At 36.3% G+C, this 20,735-nt stretch overlaps 2 protein-coding genes across 2 annotated transcripts; both read right to left on the minus strand.

Moving 5' to 3' along the window:
• Positions 1-769: 769 nt before the first annotated feature.
• On the minus strand, positions 770-12,800 carry LOC134841288 (transmembrane protein 184C-like). Its single transcript, XM_063857176.1, has 7 exons — positions 12,272-12,800; positions 6,471-6,507; positions 5,999-6,283; positions 5,406-5,593; positions 5,133-5,238; positions 1,794-1,968; positions 770-1,595 (listed from the first exon to the last, which is right to left on the minus strand). The coding sequence occupies exons 1-7, from the start codon at positions 12,694-12,696 to the stop codon at positions 1,141-1,143; spliced, it is 1,671 nt and encodes a 556-aa protein (XP_063713246.1). The 5' UTR covers positions 12,697-12,800; the 3' UTR covers positions 770-1,140.
• Positions 12,801-12,904: 104 nt separating this feature from the next.
• On the minus strand, positions 12,905-19,990 carry LOC134842078 (uncharacterized). The gene is made up of 5 exons (XM_063858237.1): positions 19,783-19,990; positions 19,255-19,442; positions 18,661-19,192; positions 16,158-17,018; positions 12,905-15,376 (listed from the first exon to the last, which is right to left on the minus strand). Exons 1-5 carry the CDS (start codon positions 19,975-19,977, stop codon positions 14,474-14,476), a joined length of 2,679 nt encoding a protein of 892 aa, XP_063714307.1. The 5' UTR covers positions 19,978-19,990; the 3' UTR covers positions 12,905-14,473.
• Positions 19,991-20,735: the final 745 nt, after the last annotated feature.

A 20,735-nucleotide genomic window follows, 5' to 3' on the forward strand; every position in this document is an offset into this window, starting at 1 on the left:
TGTACAATTTACCTCACCCGGAACCCTCAACTTCCTCTAACATTTAAAATACAATACCTCATCTATCAAAACTCCAAAATTGAATATACCCAACTACCTACCCACGAGAGCCACTCCAGATACAATACCCTTCATCATCAATTTCCAACAAATTGCGTTCACTGACTCTCAAAGTAACCAATACTCATATTTATTATTATTATTATTTCAATTTTTTTAATATTAGGACTAATTTAGCGCAAATTTGATTCGAAAATTGGTTGGACTTAACTAGTGCTTAGAGTTTTAGTTGCGCTCCTTTTCCTCCTCTAAATATAAAGCAACAATAAGGGCCTGTTGCTCTGCAGCTAGCTCAGAATTTTTTTAACACAATTATTAAAGAACCGAAAAAAATTACAAGAATTTAAAAAAAATTACAAAAACTTTTAAATCGAATATCGGCTAATTAAGTCTGAAAACGAAAAATTTAGCCCACTTTTTCCGAGAGAAACTTCAATGAGTTTTTCTTGGATTTGAAAAACCCTACGCCATAGTTGCTTCCCACTAGCTTTAGAGGGTGGTCGGATTACAGCGTGTTATTTTCCTAATTTATTACCAACATGTTGAATACGAACTTAACTAACCAATTTCACCAACATGGCCTTCCACGAGAGCAATGAGAAAAAGTTATTCCGATTCTGCTCCTATGCTAGTGGGAGTAAACAATTATTTGTTAGCTTCAAAACAAATATCAATCATCATTTATTGAGTATATCAACAAGATATCATCTTTACATACAAAACCATAATTTCTTTACAAGAACTAGTAACAACTAAATAGAAATGAGACAAACAGATACAAAGATTGGATCACTAATTACAGTCAGCATCTACAGGAAAAAAAACTTTTCCAAGTTGTAAATTAATTATAAAAAATTTACTACATAGCGACTTCATTATATTGAAAAATCGAGATGATCGGATGTTGGTGCAAATTTTGCACCAGTGCAACCTAATTTTTTACTGCAAATCAAATTTGCATTGTGCATATATATATGAAGGCTCTGCTAGCAAAACATTCAAAACTAATCAGCATTTGTTAGAAAATTTTTTCACAAATGTAGATTTAGCTACTATTATTAGCTAATCCACTACATTATACTAAATATTAAATAACTCAGTTTTATTTTCTGTGACACGGTCGCCGTGCGCAGTGACCGAAAACTCTACGTGACTTGGTTCAATTTTATTGATTACAGGCGAAGCCCTAATTTGTGTGGTCGGCATGTTAACATCTGCATTTACGGAGAGAGTTTGTGTTTCAGTTCGGTTCGTGTGTTTTGAAATGCTATCATCTTCCATATAAATCTGACTTTCTGCAGCCTTCAGTGACTCGGTATTATCCTCATAAACAGCAACGTCGCATAAAATTGAAGTATCGTGACTAGGGTTGTCAACACCGTGAGAAGAGCGTTCAACCAGGCGTTCCTGTAAGCCTTCGTTTGTTCTCGAGAGATTCGAATTCGGATATTGCGTTCTTGGAGTAGTAGTGCCGTTTCCTTCGTCGTCCAATCGGGTGCGCCCATTACCCCGTATTCTGTCTTTCACTTTTTGACCTGAAACCAGGGGGGTTTTCGAACCACCTTTAGCTAGACCAAATCTATTTTTAAAAGACGTTTCAGAAAGATCAAACTGATTTTCAAAAAATAAACCATGTGGAATTGATTGAGGAAGTTAATAAAAAGTCTTGCCGACATTTTTAAGGTTAGACGGTTCAAATTCATAAAATAGACCGAAGAGGACCGAATACTAACGGACGATGTATCCATGACTAATGACATCATTGCCCACATCTCGGATGTCGAACATGTTCTGGACTGCGGTGACGAATTTCACCCTTTTTTGAGTGGTGTCTTTGAACTCTCGGTGGGTGAAGGCATAGTGGTGAGCAATGGCTGCAGCAAACATCTCAAAACACACTGCAAAGTCCTGCAACACAAACAATACAAACTAACGAGAATATTCGGCTGCTGTGCAAGTAGCACAGAAAGTTCCGACGACAATAAAAAATATATTGCCAACTGACGGGTAGAAAACTGTCCAACAGAACAAGGAAACCGAAAAGAGTCTTTCAACTTTCGAAAACAATATATCGAATTAAATTTCAAGACCTGTTTAAAAAAGGCTTTTTTAAAAAAAATTAACCCACTCTGAGAACTGGATCAATAGTGAATTTTTTAGTCCGCTGGAAATGCAGAAGACTTAAGTTCATTTTTGAAACTAGAAGTAGTTCATGGCCTTATATTCTTCAGAGACTTTTACTGTTCGATGCTGGAATTTGCCTTTCTTTTAGCAGCGAAAAGAAATAGAAAGTCAAACCATACAAACAAATTACACAGAGGCGAAGTTGCACTTCGCATCACAAGCAAAAACATGACCGATAACGCTACTAGGAAAAACTGAATGAGTAATACTTAGATTCTACAAAATTTCATAAGTGACGCACGCCAATTATGAGTCTAGATAACTGCGAAATGACTCAAGCCAATTAAGACGCATTAGCAGTACCAGTCAATTTGAAAAAGAAAAAACAAATTTACCCTCTAACATGCCTTAATTTATAAAGCGGACGCAATTAAAATAGTATACGAAAAATTCATTAAAAACATCAAAAAACATCCGACCCTGCCTAGGTTCGAACCCTCTTATTTTGCTGCTTGTCACCCTCCCTACCTCTACGCTACATATCCATGAAGCTAAAGTGCCATTTGTAATATAATAGTCCGCGTATATATCCTTAGCATTGGCTGTACTTAATAGCTGGATCAAAATGAACACTTTCAAAATGACACAGTTTATCGCAAAAATTGCATCGCAACAATATTTGCGTCTTAGGTTGGAAAAAAAGAAAGTTCATACTATAATACAATCTATGCTTCTGTAAAAATTGAGCGTGAAAACTATAAACACAGATGCGCAGCTGCATTTCGCAAACAAACGCGAGAAAAGGACAAAAACAGCTCTACAAACTGAAAAAATAGCTAACAGAAGCTTGGATAAGTGTAGAGAATAAAGAAAGTAAAAAAGATAGAACATTTAGACCATTTTTTGACTTAAGAAAAAAGCAGGTTAAGGCTCTTTGAAATTCAGGAAAAAAACTATGATTGGTACTTTAGTTGATAGAATGAACCAAAATTAAAAAAAAACTAGATCAATGGGTTGAAATATTTCTCCGCTTGAAAATTTTAAAATTAAAATCCACTATCGAAATCGTCCACTACCGAAATCGTAAGGTTACTAACACCAACCACCAATAAAGCAGCTCCAGATGCTTATAAGTTTCCGATATTACACAAAAAAAATCAGCGGTACGTGGGGCATTGATCCTCCGAGCAGTAAATTTAGAGTCTCACATCTGTGCCATTGTTGCTTAACGATCGTCAAACACTAGCCGCCAACAATGCAGAAAACAGATGCTATGAATTTTCTCATGCCACATGTCATGATTATAGCAGAAAATCCGCCAAATGAGCACTTGTATTTGCGACTTAGGCTGAAAAAAAAAATAGATTTATACTATTACACTACGCCCGTTACAGCTCGCATGTGTAAAGGAGTTGCTTTTAATTTCATACTGTGTTGTTTAAAATTCGTGATGTGATGAGAGGAAGATTAGAACTTAGTCATATTCGATAGTAAATTTAGCATATTCGACAACAGTGTTCGGCGAAAAATGAAAAAAAAAATTGAAAACACGATTAGGCGCTAAAAAACTTCAACAACTAATTTCACTGAGTCAAACTAAGTATTCAAGGGATCGCCCTATTAAAACCCGCTGATTCGTCTAAAAATAAAGTAGGTCATAGCTCACTCCTTAGTAAAGTGGTCCAAAAATTAAGAAAATAAATAGATCCAACAGACACAGACATCTAATTCAAAATACTTGAAGTAACAACTAAAAGCTGACTTCACCGTGTAACATGGCTGCCCGCACCTCACAGAGCAGTTGAATAAATACAAACAGTAAGAAACAAGGATAGCTGGCTGCTGTACTAGTTGCACAGAAAGTTCCTCATTCATACACTTTTTAGAAAAAGTTTTCTCAAAATTTGTGTGTGGTGTGATAGAAGCCTAAAGACAGAGGCGAAGTTGCACTTCGCATACACAAGCAAAAATATGACCGATAACGCTACTGGGAAATACTGAATGGGTAAAACTTTGAACCTACAAAATTTCATAGGTGACCCACGCCAATTACGAGTCTAGATAATTGCGAAGTGACTCAAGCCAATTAAGACGCATTAGCAGTACCAGTCAATTTGAAAAATAAAATTTACCCTCTAACAAGCCTCAATTTATAGAGCGGACGCATTTAAAATAGTATACGAAAAGTTCATTAAAAACATCCGACCCTGCCCAGGTTCGAACCCTCTTATTTTGCTGCTGGTCTCCTTCCCTTCCTCTACGCTACAGATCTATGATGCCTTAAAGCTAAAGTGGTATTTGTAATATAATAGTCTGCGTTAATACCCTTAGCATTGGCTGTACTTAATCGCTGGTTATTGATCTTATGCATATACTGCAATAAAAGAGCACTTTCAAAAAGAGCACTAATATTTGCGACTTAGGTTGGAAAAAAAGAGAGCTCACAAGCTTTGCTTGTCAAAAGAACGCGTATAACGCTAGTGAATCATAACTTTGTCAACAACTGTCGAAAAATGAAAAACGAACAAAACAATGAAAAAGATTATTTCTTAACTTTTTTTCTTCTTTTTTTTTGCAGAATAATTTTTTGATATAAAAAATTTTTATCGCAAAGGAAACGCCAACTGAAAGCTCCAAACTTAGTTTTTCTGGAGAAAAACAGTTTTTCACTACTAAAACAAAAAAAAATTCTTTAAGACATACTCGCTGGCTTCAATGACAAGGACCTACTCGCTCGAAAAACTAAAACCCAAAATTTCAAACCGGCTTTTCTCGCCACTGCAAAGTTTTTTTGAAAATTTTAATGTCGTTCGAATCACAACTGAAAAAGGCTTGAAGCTGATTTTGCTTCCAGTGGTCGGGAACAACAACTGTGGATCCGACCTTTTTTAAACCACATCATACAATGAAGAGCGCAAGCGTTCACCAATTATCATTATTTTGCTCACCTGTATTGCATGTGAGACCTCAACGTCACTCGCACTCTTAGCCGCAATCCACTTCACTTCCTGCAGATTGAATATTTGCACAAGGATGCTGATTGCCAAACTTTGCCTGAAAGATACCAGACAAAATCACACGAAATTCGAAGGTCATATCTTAGTCATGATAAAATGATCATTGATTGAATCACTCATATAATTCAGAACAGTAAAGCGACGTTTGAATGACGCACACTACAGATACTGAAAAATTATATGATGGCGCAAAGCGAATCTTACCACCAAGTGGCGAAGATGACCATTTTAATGCAGAGGAATTTAGCTACAGGGCGAGACCCCTTCAGTTCCTGTTTGAAGGTGCGGTAGAACAGCACGAGACAGTAGAGTGCCCACACCTGGGAGACGTTGTTGAGCACCATAGAGTAGATCCAGGCGTAGGAGAGGTCCCACTTGCCCTCTTGATACACCTGGAAACAGAACCGACAAAAAAATCACCCAATTTTATAACATCTGCGCCTTATTTTTTTTCCTAAACTCGGTTCTTAAACCTTTCCATATTGCTATCTTGAGTACTTTTTCAAACTGAGCTAATTTATATCAGCGTTTACAAATCTTCACTAATTTGACGGTGGAATAAATACGTTATTGAAATTGCCGAGCAAAACAAAAAATGGACGATTTCTTTGAGGTGAGCGATCTTCGTGTTCCTAAAAATCTTCTTAGCGTGGTGTTCCTAAAAATCTCAAGAGAAAGAGATTAAATAAAAATTGCATAATATGGAAATTTATATTAGTTATCAATATGCGTGATAAGTTAGCATATCTAAAATTAAAAAAAACTAGGAATTTATTATTTCAGAACAACTAACTAACACCAAATATGGACGTTATGACTGTGACGACAGTTATGATTGGCTTCACCAGCGTGTACTGCAGCACCCCAATGGTACAGTTCACTATACTGTCATGGCTTTGCCAGCCACTCATGCAGCAGCAGGGGAAGATGTGTTTGGCACTCTTCGTGGAAAAGTCGAGCGAACTCTGCAGTTGGATGTACTTGACGAGATAGCAGGTGAAGCTGTACACTACAAATGCCTCGTAGCAATCCTTGATGGCGTCCAGGATTACATTCTTGTCTGTGAAGTGCAGTCCACAAAACTACAATAGAAACACGGCACAAATATACATACATTTACACATCAGTCCTTAAAGTTAATTTGGAGACATTAACATCACGTTCAAATTACTAGCCTGGAATGAATTAAATTGAATTTTTTTCTACTCGAATCGCCCTCAAATATGTATGTCTTTGTTTCCATTTGAACCATATGAAAAATCAACTTACACTCAATATTGAGTAGATTGGAACCATCCACAGCACCCTAAAAGCACTTATTATTTCGGAAATATAGGAGTAAAAGAGGAGTAAAAGAGGTTAAAGTTCAATAAATGTTTTACCAACAGCACGATCTATTCGATCTAACAAGTAAAACATGTTTATGTTCTCCGCTTAATGAGACAATTAAAAACGGGCCGTTCTGGCCTAATGGTGTTCACCCATGCTATTCATATTTGTTTAAGTTTATACACAGGGGGGAAGCAGAGCTTCGCATCGCACCATTTGCCATAGAAAACTGAATGACTATCACTACTTAAAGATGAACCGACAAATCAAAAATATAAATGCCTTATAAAGAGAATCTTTAATTACCTGCACCTATAAATATTAACAAACAAAGCGAAGCGAAGCTTCGCACTACTAGCGCTTTAAACGCATACATAGCATGAAAAAATAATCGACTGATACAAATAAAAACCGCAGAATTTTTTCGCAAAAAAAAATCAAAACAATGGATCTAAACAATTTTTCAACATTTGTCTTTATTTCGTCTTGGATTAATTCCAAGAAAAAATGTTAAGAAATTAAAAACAAAGCCAAAAAATAGTTAAAAAAAGAGTCAATAAATGCAAGTAAAAATAAAAACATACTGAGTTTTTTTTGAAAAAATCTCAATTTTCGAATCTCAACGAAACAGATAGATGCCTTTAAAGCTCTTTTAAATTTCTAGAACAATTTATGACCTGCACTTTTTAAATAAATAACTCAATTTGAGAAAACTGGATCAATGAGTAAATGTTTTCTTTGGCTGGGAATCTAAAAATAAATTCAACTTTCCAAACTAAAAGTCGATCACGTTTTTAGTGACCTTTACACATTCAGCGTTCGATCGTGGAGTTTGCATTCCTTTTATCAAAGAAAATGAATGTAATTTAAAAAGAAATCACGAAAGTTTCAGTTATTAATAACTTGATAACAAAAATCTTCAATTATGAACGGAGTTGATACAACTCATTGTTAGACTAATGAAGCTGAATTGCACATTTTTTTCTGAATCGAAATAAAAATCAAGCATAAAAATAGCGATCTCAGGTCGAAAAACCGTTCTGACGAAAAACCAACAGAAAAAATCTTCTTCCTTTTAACTTCAAAACTTCAAGTATCAGAAGTTTGGAATGAACTCTTATCACAATTTGATCGAAATCCGAAGAATCTTGATTTCAAAAAAAATTAGTTTTAGACGGAATGAAATTGCGGGAGAATTTCGCTTCACCATATAAAACACCTGGATGGCTTTCCTCGATCTCTGCTTAAAATGATCCAGCCAATTTAGATTGCTGTTAATAATCAACCGAAGATCTTTTTGCGAGTCAGCAGTTGTCAGGAATTCAATTTCGAAGCTCAAAGTAGAGCTCTCTGATTTGTTACAACTCATCAACATACATTTGTCTGCATTCAAAATTATTCTATTCTCCTGACTCCGATGGAAAACTTTATCGAACTCAGATTGAAGCGCTTCTTGATTTCCGTTGATGCTCAAGAACTTGGCATCATCTGCGAATAAATTAGTAAGCGAGCATTTGGCCTTGTCAGGCAGATTATTGATGAAAATGTTATAACAAGGGTGATAAAATAGCCCCTTGAGGAACGCCACTGCTAGCAATGTAGATTTTTGAAATGGAGTTACCAACTTTGACTTGCTGTTTTCTGTTCACAAGATGAGATTTTATGTATTTTCGCTCTAATGCCTGTTTTTATAACTCAATCAAAACCTTTCTCAAAATCGGTATAAAGAACGTCAATTTTTCTCTCGGTTAATGCCGAATAAACTTTGTCCAGAGAAACAATACGATTCTGTGATCTCCTTCGTCTAAAACAAAATTGATAGTCATTCAAATAAGAACGATCGTGATCATACAAAGTTGGGAAAATAACTGCTTCACAAAACTTAGCGCCCACACAGGTTAGTGATACAGTTCGATAGTTTTCAATGTTTACTTTGCTACTTCCTTATGAATTGGACTGACAGTGGCTCGTTTCCAGATGTCAGGGAACTCGCCTAACTCGAGTGACTTCTTTTATGATTTGATACTAAGACCTGCTTAATATTGAGATAGCTCTCAATATCGCTGTCTGTAATTATTATACTATTTATGATTGGGAGAGGACATTCAGGTATGTTGGTATGTGGGAAAAACTAGCTTGACGCTGGAATTAACACTTAAAAAGAAATCGCCGAATAAATCGGTTCGCTCAAAACTTGTGTGTGCTATCTTCTTCTTATAAAACATCGAAGATGGTAAGCTTGACTTATTTAATTGTCGTTAAAATTTAAAAAGTCTGACAGTGTTTCTAACAGATGTCAAGGCTTCTTCATACATCTTTTGATCCTCTTCGATTCAAGTATTTACCTCCGTTTCAAGAGAAACTACTTTTTTCTTGCTTATTTAAACGATTCATTAAATTTGAGTTTTGAGGATTTATCCAAGGAGAGAGGTTATTTCGATGAACGTTTCGCCTTGGAATGCACTGATCTATGCGCTGTAGGATCCAATAAAATTTGACCAACAATAGCATTTGAAAAGGAGCTGTTTTTATAGTGAGACTTAACTGTTTGTAGTCGCGTTGCAGTAGCTCAATTTAGGAGTTGATTTGACCATTTTGAGAAGGTCAAAATCGTTTTTAAAAGTAAAGAGTAATACCGATGCCAAATGATCTGAAGTTAGGCCTTCAATAGGCTGAAACGGTTCAATTGAAACAATATCGACATTTTTCGATATAAAAATGAGGTCAAGAGTGTTGCTTGATGTCGTTTTGTAGGTTATGATTTAATGCAAATTTTTATTTTCGGCAAATAGTTTACTTTGGGTTTAAGCATTGCCTTTATCGTTTTAAGTATGGACGTTACCACTAAACTAAACAGGCAAAATTGATATCAATACCTTGATGTACAAATGAAGTAAATAGAGGCAATTGAGCAACGGGTTCAACTTTTTTTGTTCAACCCGAAAAAAAACTATATTCCGATTTCCTAATGCTTGCCTTTCACCAGCGTAACAACATAAAGAAGTTGCATAAACATATTAATAATAGTTGCGACCTAAGTTAAAAAACGAACTTAAACACCGAAACATGATTTTTTAACACAGAGGCAACATAACAAACCAATAAGTCGAAAAAAATATATATAAGTTGAAAAAAAAAACCAAAACGTTCGTATAACCAATACAAGAAAACTAGGGGCCAAACAAAACTTGCAGGTAGCTGTTTGATATTTGTGGAATTTGTTTTACTTATGGGTGATTTCAAAAACTGCACTTTGCCCGAAACCTTAGTTGCTTCTCTACTAACATAACTAAGAGTGAAAATTTGAAGGAAAAGCTATCTTCCCAAATACATAAAAAATTCCCCGCCTCTTCCGCAGGAAAATTTCTCGTTCCAAATTTTTCCAGTGAACCCTTCATTTCAAATTTGATCGAATAGTTTCTATGAAAATCAAAAAATTTCTAAAAAAAAAACGGTTAGAAATTCAAAAAATTGACTTTCAGAAATCTATCACTTTTTTCTACAATGAGAAGGTCGTAGCTACTTAAACGTTATCAAAAAGGGGTTCACGATTGAACCTGAAAACAACCTAAAAATTGGCAGGGTAATTTACGAACCAAAAAGTTTCCAAAAAACGATCAAAAATCAAAAAGTTGACCGTTCCGCGAATCATACCTTTTTGTGTACAAAAAAATTGGGCATAGCCACTTTATCAGAATAGATTCACACAAGGTGTTGTTTCGATTGAACGCAAAAATTCGTTTCGTTTTTGAGAGTTTCGTCAAATATTTTGAAAAGACTGTAGAAAAACCAATTATCGGAGGCCATAACTTTTTGTCGAAAAAATTTGGGCTAGCCGCTATGCATGTGAGCTTCTCATAGCGCCTTTTATCCATGGAACATAAAATCTCAGATTTGCGAGGCGAGAGTAGATTTTGAGAAAAACGAAAAAATCCAAAAATCCAGAAAAACGAAAAAAATCCTAAATTTTCATCATACCTGATTTTGTCGAACAGGAATTTTTGGCCGTCGAAATCACAAAATATAAGATGACTACGCCAATGCAATATCAGCCGAAACCTTTAGGTCGAAAAAAATTTTGATCGAAAAAAATTTTGATCGAAAAAAATTTGGTGGAAAATTTATTCAAAACCAGACGTGGTAAAATGGCAAAATTACAGAACTTTCAAATAGTAAAAAAAATTAAACCAAAGTAAAATCCACGCTTTAAAAATTAGGTTGAAGAAAATTATTACCAGATTATAAAAATAATAATTAAAACTAGAAGTGAAGATCCTCTCGAAGAGGAGATCCTCTAGAGGTGATCCTGTGGACAAAGTTGTTTACGGGAAAAAAGTCTAGTACCCGATTGATTTTTTTTCACAATTTCTCATTTTAACTTTAATCGAGGGCTTCAAAGGGTGCGTTAGATTTTTCAAAAAATTCTTATTAATCTTAAGCCGGTCTCATTTAAAACCAAAAAATATATACAAAAACAAAAAAAATATTAGGGAAAAAAGCCGAACGACCTCGGCGCTGAAAAATTACCAAAAACTTACGGCACAGATAGAAAAAACTTTGCAAATCCTAGCGTTCATCTGCAGCTTTTAATGCCCAACGGTACAATGCAATTAAAACACTCGAACCATGCTGTTAATTCAGAGGTTAAAAAAATTACCTTTCGACCTTTCAGCGAACAAAAGGGAAAAAATTCTTGTACCCGATTGCAATACCCTTGCTTATCGCAAGAGTAATAAGTAAATCGTAACTAGATATCGTTTGAAAACTTTGCGCGATTATCAATTCATTAAAATTGATCCCCTTGACTTCAAACTTGGTGAGAGCAATTAAAACATGCCCAATAGACAGTTAGAAAAAGTAAATGAACGCAAAGAAAAAAATGACTTCTTTTTGAAAAAACTTTCGAAATATAAATATATGGCCTTGAAGATCTTTTGAAATTCAAGAAAACTATTATTAACACTGTCTTGTTTAGATTAACTCAATTGGAGAAAACTGGATCAATAGGCTGTTTTTATTCCGCTGGAAAAATTAAAATCCACTGTCGAAATTAGAAATCGATCACGTTTTTCATGAACTTTTTTTTTCTGTTCGTTAATGGAGTTTAACAAATGACGTGAGCTGAACTGAAAAAAAAATCAAAAGTCAACCCGCAAAAAATGAAATTTGAACCTGAAAATCATCACGACCTATAGAAGAGACTTCACTGCGGTCATTGATTCTTAAAAAGGCTGAAATAGATCTGTAACATTGCAGAAGCCATAAGCTAGCCTAAACATCAACACAGAGGCGAAGCTGCGCTTCGCAAACAGTAGCCAGAACACGACAAAAAGCCGCTCTATAAAAAGCAAAAAAAAAGAAGAAATAAGCCTAGAATTAGTTAAAGTTCGGCTACGCCATGGATTCGGTCTGCGACTTAGAGCTTTTGAGTCTCACGCACTAACCACTCAGCCGCGGACGCTTAACTTATCACAAACACTAGCCACAAATAAAGCAGAGAACAGATGCTATGAAATATTTCCAATGCTACAGATCGTGATTATAGCAAAAAAGCCACCAATTAAGAGAACACTTCTACTTGCGAGTTAGGTTAGAAAAAAGAAGGTTCGTACTAATACACTTACTCTCGCAAGCTTGCTAGTGTAAACAAACTTTCATTCCAATACGAGTTTGCCTTAAAGCATTCTTTTCAACTTATGACATTCCAACGCATGGTGAAATGATTTTGAAAACTGTCTCACCGTATGATGTACATTTGTAGAGAAGGCTTCGTGTAATTAATCAAGTGTTGTGAAATGCCCCAAAGCGACATTGGCACTGTAAACGCCATCGCGATACCTGCCAGAAAGTTTGCCGACGTGAACTGATTAATATTATACGAGTGCATTCCCAACAAAAGCACAATAGAAACGGCTACAAAAAGAATAATGTATATACAAATAATCAGTTGTCGAAGCCATACACGCCAAGACGCTAGGCAGTAAGTACAGCATGTTGGCTCAGGAAACACTGAATAGTGATTGGCTGACGAATTTGGCGAGCTTTCTGATTGGTTACTGCTCGCTGTCGTTAGAAACTCGTCGTCTGTATTGATATTTGATTGGTCGATGTATCCATCAGTGTAATCATCACTTCCATCGCTATGACCGTCGTTGTTGATCACCATGCTAACTACACTTAATTTTGACACAAAATGTTTGAAGCTTACGTAATGATCCAGCTAATTATTCCTATTCAAGGCCTACTAATGACCTTGTTCTACGTACATAACATCTAAAAGTTACAAATAAACTAGCAACTCCGCGACATTTTCATTCACCACAGAATTCAGTAAGAACTACAGAAGTTTTCCAGCTTATTTACGAAAACAAAAACAAGATCGAAAGAATTAATTTATTATTGGCTGCATTCGCAGCCCTAGAGTGAAACTTTCTCATCAGTTTAATTCAAATAAAATTCGATTAGCACAAATTGATGCTGATAGAAAAGTCATTCAATGACAGAGCAGATGCACGAAACAGAAATTTAAAAATATTTGGAAAGCGATTTTAAATTAAGAAAGCTAATCAAAATTTCTGATAATTTGCACTTCAATTGTTACAAAAATGGGAAACCATCAATACCAATTTTAACGGGACTGGAAATGCAATATTCAGGAAACCGTGGATTTGATTATGAAACCGTTATGAAGAGTATGTTTCCTTCGTTTTATTTTCAGTTATTGGTGTTCATCAACTATAATTATTCCCAGTCCAAATTGCATGAAGTGGAATCAGTCTCGGACTGACCATTAATTGATGATTTGGACTATTAATAGTAATACATTGTTGTACTGTACAATTCATAAACTTAAGAGATACACTACTGTACAAAAGGGAAACTAAGTTGAAGGTTGAATCGCAGAAACTATTCACTCTCAAATACATTGAAAGTAAGAGGGTCGTTCGCTGGGTGAAGTTACATTTGTACCAACGTTCATTTGTACCAAAATGAAAAATCGGTCCCATTTGTACTGTACCATCGGTACTCGTTTTCTGATTTGTCGAATTGTGAGCCAACGAATTATCTCATTAATTTTCTACTGTTCAAACAGAAGAAAACTAAACAGCAGAATAGTGACCGCCGCAGTCGCGCCAACGTGTTGCGAGCTTGCCAACAGAGGGTAGGACTCTATACGAAAATTAGAGCCGGTTATCGCCTCAAAGCAGCGACGCGCGCGTAGCGCGCCCACCGGCGACCTTAAACCAAACGCTTAAAATAGTCGGCTTAGTAGTCTTTGTCCAATTGAATATTTTTTGGTACTAACGGGATTGATTTTTATTTTGGTACAAATGGGACTGATTTATCATTTTGGTACTTGTGAATCCCCACCGTGCGCTGTATAGCAAATCCCTAAAACGTCAATTCTCGAGCTGCCAAAATAACTCAAATGACTCTTTCAAAATTCCAAAATGGCTCCTTTATAATGATTCAACTGTCATTTCAACTCCATTTTTGCTTCCAGCAACAATTCCATGCCAATTATCAAATTAGAAGCAGGTTATAATACATAATCCATTGAAAATATGTTGCAGTTAATCAGAATTGATGAAAATGATCGCCTGACGATAACAAAATTGAGACACCCGTCTCCTCTCGAAGCATTACTTATTATTATAACCTGCAGTATAAAAACGGACAATCTCCTTTAAAAGTGGTTCAAATTGTATACATTTGGCTTTAGCACCAAAACCAGTAGCACATAGAAACACGCAATCGGCTCTGAAAACAACCGAAAAAAAACTGCAAATAGTTAAAATTAGTTGGACGCTATCATAGACCACTCAAACGGTCTTCAAAAATTTCAATCAGAATTAAATAAATATTTTCAATCAATTTCAACAGAGGATGCAAGTTTTGAAGGGTACATCCATCATTGTGTGCATTAGTACATGCTTGAAAAATCAAAAGTATCGACTGTTTTTTCCCATAAACCGTGGTGGTAACGTGTACTTTTTAGTCCCTTCTGTAATCGGAAACCCACTTTGCTGTTGAATCACATTCCCATTTAAGCCCATGGGTCTAGTCACGTCGGCAGTGTTAACACTCTCATGATCGTTTTCTACACAAGTAGACCTAAATATACTGTGAGCAGTTTCTCTGTATATGGGTCCGGGTGGCGAATTGTCCTCTGTCTCTGGTGCAACTGTATTCGGCGGCGTCATTGGCGAAGAACTTCTGCTGTTATGTAAGGAAGACTCGCCGTTGGTTATGTTATTTCGATATCCAATCACCGACATTTGCTGTAATTGAGAGGAGCTGTTGCCATCAATCGAAATGTTTCGTCCAACAGATGAGTAGCTGGTCGTGCTATCCGGTTTCTCAATTCTCGGACTCTCCGTGACATATAAGTTCTGGTTATTTTGGTTGAAATTAGAAACCATTGACATTTGCGACATCGAATCTTCAGGACTTATGGAGGGCAAATCATTTTCATGAGCCATGAACTGAATACCTTGGTTAGATGAGTTCATTTCGCCACTAGCATCTCCAAAATCCATTTGTATTGGCTGGTAGTTCTGAACGTAGCGAGACGTATCATAGCAACTTACAATAGGCCCGTTTCTACTTTCGCCAATCAGGTGATTGCTCGTAGAATTTCCATTTGTTATGAATCCCTGAACAGGGATAGGTTGATTACTATTACTATTATTAACAGGTGAGTTCGACGGGTGAAATGCTTCGTCCAAGTTTGGAAGCGAACTGTTGTTGTGAGCTGCATGATTGCTGCCATCAAGTAGATAAGGTTTTGTGTCACTTTCGAACCTTCTGTATTCCATCTGGCCTAGATGCGTATTCTCTCGCTTCTTAAACAAAATTTCGAACAAACTCAACAATTTGCAAAGGGGTACCACAATATACAATTTTTGTCTTACTTCTTGCTACTATCAGACACCCAACAAAGAAAAACTTAACAACTTCATATCAGTTTTTTTTAGACATTGTGATCGGAACATTGTGACTAGCCGTTTGCTGTAGAATTATCACAAAACGTTCCGACCAGTTTTGATTTTCAACAATCCTCGTTGATAGACAATTTTTTTCTTCAAAAAACTAACATTTCAATTAAAACTCTTTGTTTCAATTAATGAAAAATTTGGTCTGAACTATTTTTTAACTTTTGGCTCAGGACATTCATATATTTCAGATGGTATCAAAAAATTATCTTTCAGTTCACTAATTAAAAAGTCAAAAATTGCAAGAAGACGAAAATACCGAGAATTTGGGTCACTTCATTAGAAAACCGGAATGGACAATTCGCAAGCTGGTTGTACGGCCACAATATGCGACACGGTCGTAGATGAGATCTCTTTCTTGTTGATCATCTCGGTTTATGATATAACAGGAACAAAAACCTTTGCAGCAGATGCAAACCCATATCATAAACCGCAACTCCAATAAATGGCTGAAAATTGTATGCTCAAGACTTTCAGCCATTTCTTGAGGCCAAAAAAGAAGTGGCATTAAAAATAGAATCAGAATGTCTGAGCCATAAAAAAATCTAGTATCCGATTTTGAGACATTTGCTCTCGAAAGTGTAGTAACCAATCGTGAATGCGGGTATTTTAAGATAAAAAATTAACTTACACATTGGCCCGTGGAGGATTTTCCGGTTCCTATAGCTCTGTCAATGTCATGCTGCTGGCGTAAAACAATATCAACTTCGTCCATTTGCCTGTACTGGCCATCGTTTAAAATTATCTCGTGGTTGTTTGCACTTCTCAAACTCGAGTTCGCATCAAAGTTTTTAGACTGCGTATTCATTTTGCACTCATTTGAACTCAGGTTGAAATTCGACTGTATAAAGGAGCCAAGTGGAGCTAAATTTGTGATAGATTTTGTCAGTGCATCAGATTGTCTTTGAAGATTCTCCGAAAGGGTGGTATGATCGGGTTCTCTGAAGGAGGTTATGTCAATCAGAGTTCTGCTTACATGTTTGATTGAAGGAGTGAGCGACAGCGTTAGCATTGGTCCAAAGTTCTCGTTTGTTTGGTGTTCAATTGATTGCACAGTAGCACTTGATTCGTTCACAGTTTTAGACGGCGAAGGCGGATGAATGACACGAGGCACTATGTTCACAGGGACACATCGAAGGCTTAAATTGTTACCAGGCCCGATATTTCTAAGCACTACATTTTGATTTGGCAGTAAACTACCCGAGCTCCTCGGGATTTCATTTGCTGAAGTTAAATAAACACATTGCGAGAAAGGGAGAGATTGCAAACTTTCAGACGATGAGTTGACAAGCTGAGGTGTTTGCTGATGCTCTCGAAAAATGAGCGACGGTACTTCAGAGTTATTCGAGCTGCTGTCATTTACTAGGTGCTGTAGATTTTGTCCCTCGTTATTTGAAGGAGGCAACTGGAATCTGACTTCGGGTGCACCAGTTGGTGTTATTTGCGTTCCGTACTTCGAGGCCTGCTGGTATCCATCTTTTCGGGTGACTACCTAAATTTCAAAGCGCACCAGTGAATATCACATCAATTACTGATCATTTCAAAATTATAACAAGCTTAGGCTAATTAGTTCCTGTCATGTTGCTTTTCCATGCGTCCAAAATGGGGACAATGGATATTATTGTAGTTTCTCAGTTCTTTATTGACATATTTACACTAGCAAGAGTCTTGTACTGTAATCGGGAACTAGACTTCCCGTAAACAACTTTTCTAAGAAGAAATTGAAATTGCAATAATATTGAACCGAAACAGCTTCCAGAATTCTTCTTACTTGACCTGGAGGTCACACATTTGCTTTTGCACCCTATGGTCTGGGGTTTGAGTTCCGGTAGGACCTTAATTTTTTTCAGTATGTAAATTGAAAATTTTTTCAGGTAAAAAAATAATTGTAAGACTTCCGTTAATTGTAAGACTCAAAAAATCAAATGTGAGACTCATACTTTATCGGCTAAAGTGACACATCACGGCGTTTTCTTGAGCTATAAGCAAGTTTCGAGGTGGTTGCAACTGCTTTTCAATGAAGTTTCACGGGAGTTTTTAAAGTGTTTTCTACGAAATCATTTTTTTTCGGCTCAACTGGTTTCAGCTTTGTTTCCGCTTCGTAAGATTTGCTCCGTTATTAAGTTGAAATTTCAATGTCTTTCGTCGCATGTTTTCCAAGAGTTTTTAATTGATAAAAAAAAGTTACTACAAACTTTGAGCCCTTGGAAAAGTCAAATTTTCAACTTTTTTGATCATTTTTTCAATTTTTTTTGACTTTTCTCGAAAACTACCCTTCCAGATCTGAGATTTTGTATTCAAAAAACAAAACAAGTCATGAGAAGCTCCCCTGCATTGAGGAATTGTAGTAAGCTTCGATGCATGAGCGGTTACGCCAAATAATTTTACACAAAAATTTATGGCCCTTGAAAAAGTCAAATATTCAATTTTTTTGAAGTTATTTGAGCTTTCTCAAAAACTACCCTCCCAGGTTTGAACTTTTGGCTCCACTCGAACTAACAGGTCATGTGAATCTCTTCTGCACAAGCGGCTACACCCATTTTTTAAATGCAAAAGCTATGATTCTCGGAAAATTCAAATTTTTGGTTAGTTGACCATTTTTTGGAAACCGTTTGAATTTTCGGGAAAACTACCCTGCCAATTCTTAGATTCTTCAATGTTCAATCGAGAAAACCAGTTAGAGACATCTTATCTGCTTAAGCTGCCACCATATACTTTTTGCAGAAAAAAAGTTATGGATTTCGGAAAGTCACGTTTTCAAACTTCTGGCTGTTTTTTAGAATATTTTTGACTTTTATGAAAAACTAACTCATCAAATTTGAGATGATGGGTTCAATTAAAAGAACTGGTTGCAAAAATTTGTCCTGCAGAAGTGATGACTGGTTAACTTTTTGAAAAAAAGTTTCAAACTTATTTTAGCAGAGAAGCAACTAAGGCAAAGTCCAATTTTTGAAATTCGAAATTACCCATTTCATCCCACATCGGTATAACACATTCAAAAAATATCTAATACGTAATTCCAGTTTTAGCTGGGCCCCCGGTTTTCTTTTATCAAGAAATGCAAAAAGTTGGGTTTACTAGTTTTTTTTGGCAAGGTTTTTCACTTTTATCGCACGCCTTAATGGAGAAATTACCTGCAGAGTTGTCAACTTTTGAGTTCGTTCCAAATTGTTAGAATTCATTGACCCTGCATTCTTATTGAATTTGACAGCTGGTACATTTACTAGCTGCTTGCATGAAGCATTTGGGTGCTCTATCTTAGCAGTATTAAAGGGTACTTGACATGCAGACGGATAAAGCTGTATCTGTTTTGAGGCACTTGATGAAGGCCCAGTACTATTCACTGTACTTGGGGAGTGAATTCCATTTGTCTTTGTGATCGCAGTGAATCCGTCAGAAACAGAAGCAAGTTGTTGTGAAGCCGGTGGACTAAGTTTCAGAGGTTCGTTTGACAGATCTCCGTGTCTTCTGAGAATTTCAGTCCTTTCATCGATGTGTAAATTTAATCCGCTTGAAGATTTCAGGGCCTGATAGCCACTTGAAGTGATCAATTCCTGCACAGGGTTCAAATATTGAGCTGGCGAAGCTCTCTGGGTAGAAAACGTTCCATCACTAGCAGCCTTAGATGGAAGATGCTCACTGTTTTCAGTCACCGAAGCGTCAGTTCTTAAAAAAAGATAGAGATAATAAGAATTGAGTCTTTGAAATTAAAAAAAAATACAACTTACTCAATATTATGATGGTTTTCCAAATCGATCGATACATTCAAGCAAGGCTGACTTCCTAAGTTGATGAATTTAGAGTTGTTATTGGCAACCTGTTTCAAATGCGACTGCATATGCCTCTTAAGGTCTGAACTCTGATAGAACCTTTTTCGACAAACAGCACATACATGAGGTCTGTTACCGCTATGTGTCTGAAACATAAACTTCCAGTATGATTATTGCTTTGCTCCGACTACCTCCGACGTATGGAAGAAATTATAGTGTAGTGTCTGTTTTTTTTTTCAGCCAATTTGGACCACCTCAAACAAGCCCTACTATTTAAACGACCATTTAAAGCCCTAGTGGTCGTAATTCGTATTCTAAAAACTTCGAAAAACATGTCCCAGACAAAAAATGTCAAGTGGTCTGAATTACATTGTTTGATTTGATTAGGTAAAAACAGGAAAATTGACAAAAAATGATTCTTTGCTTAGGAGTTTCTTCGCTCAAGTCAATCGGGCAATCAAACTAAACATCGCTCAAATTACCTACCTGTTTGTGGACTGAAAGCGATGATCTTTGAGAAAAAGACTTCCCGCAAATGTCACAGGCAAACGGTTTAATTCCAGTATGGATTCGGTCGTGATTTTGTAAGGCCGAAGATGAACTTAAAGTTTTGCCGCATTCTCTGCAAGTATAATTCTGTGCAGCACCAGGCAAAACACCTTTGGTGCGTCCACGGGGCATTCAAGCTACATCTAATCTAAAATAGAGACTCTTGGAAAAGCTAACATTCAAAAAGATAACACACGATATTTTAAGAAAGCATTTGAAATAGTATAAAAATAATTTAAAAAAATTAACAAAGAAATTAGGGCAAGTACTTAAGAGAGTTTGATTTCGCTATTTTAGTTCACTCAAAGTATAATGTTTACGGTTTCTTAAATCTGTCCATAGCAACAGCTGAGAGTGCCATCCGACCAGAATGCTCGACGGTTATAATCAAAATTGCGCGGGAGAAACGGCATTTAAGAGCGTTGTTCATTAGAAGAGAAGGAAAGAGAAGGCTGAAGAAAGATGATAAATAAATTTTAAAAAACCCGACTGACTGTGGTGTGACACGGAACAACGCATTGTTTCGCAATAACTGCAATCTAAGAAAATCAGAAAAAAATAAACCCTTAAACTGCTAAATAAGATTAGAAATCATTTTGCTAGTGCGCGTCATGTTGATAATTATTTACAAAATGCATACCCACGCGTACCCACGGAGCCGCATTTTCTGATAGCCGAAAAAAAATACCTCCGGTTGTAACTAAATTAAATAGGAAAACTTTTCACTACTAAATTGAGACTCATTTTGATTGAACAGCCTGATAGCTAACAAATTTCGAAAACTTTTTAGTGATTTCATTGGCAAATAGGGGGTCTAGGACAACAAGCCGACGGTACTTCAAGCCGAAGGGACTTCAGGCCGAAATTTAAACTTTTCAAGCACCTCAATG

The sequence above is a fragment of the Symsagittifera roscoffensis genome, chromosome 3 (genome assembly GCF_963678635.1).
Source record: "Symsagittifera roscoffensis chromosome 3, txSymRosc1.1, whole genome shotgun sequence".
NCBI classification, from domain to species: Eukaryota; Metazoa; Xenacoelomorpha; order Acoela; family Convolutidae; genus Symsagittifera; species Symsagittifera roscoffensis.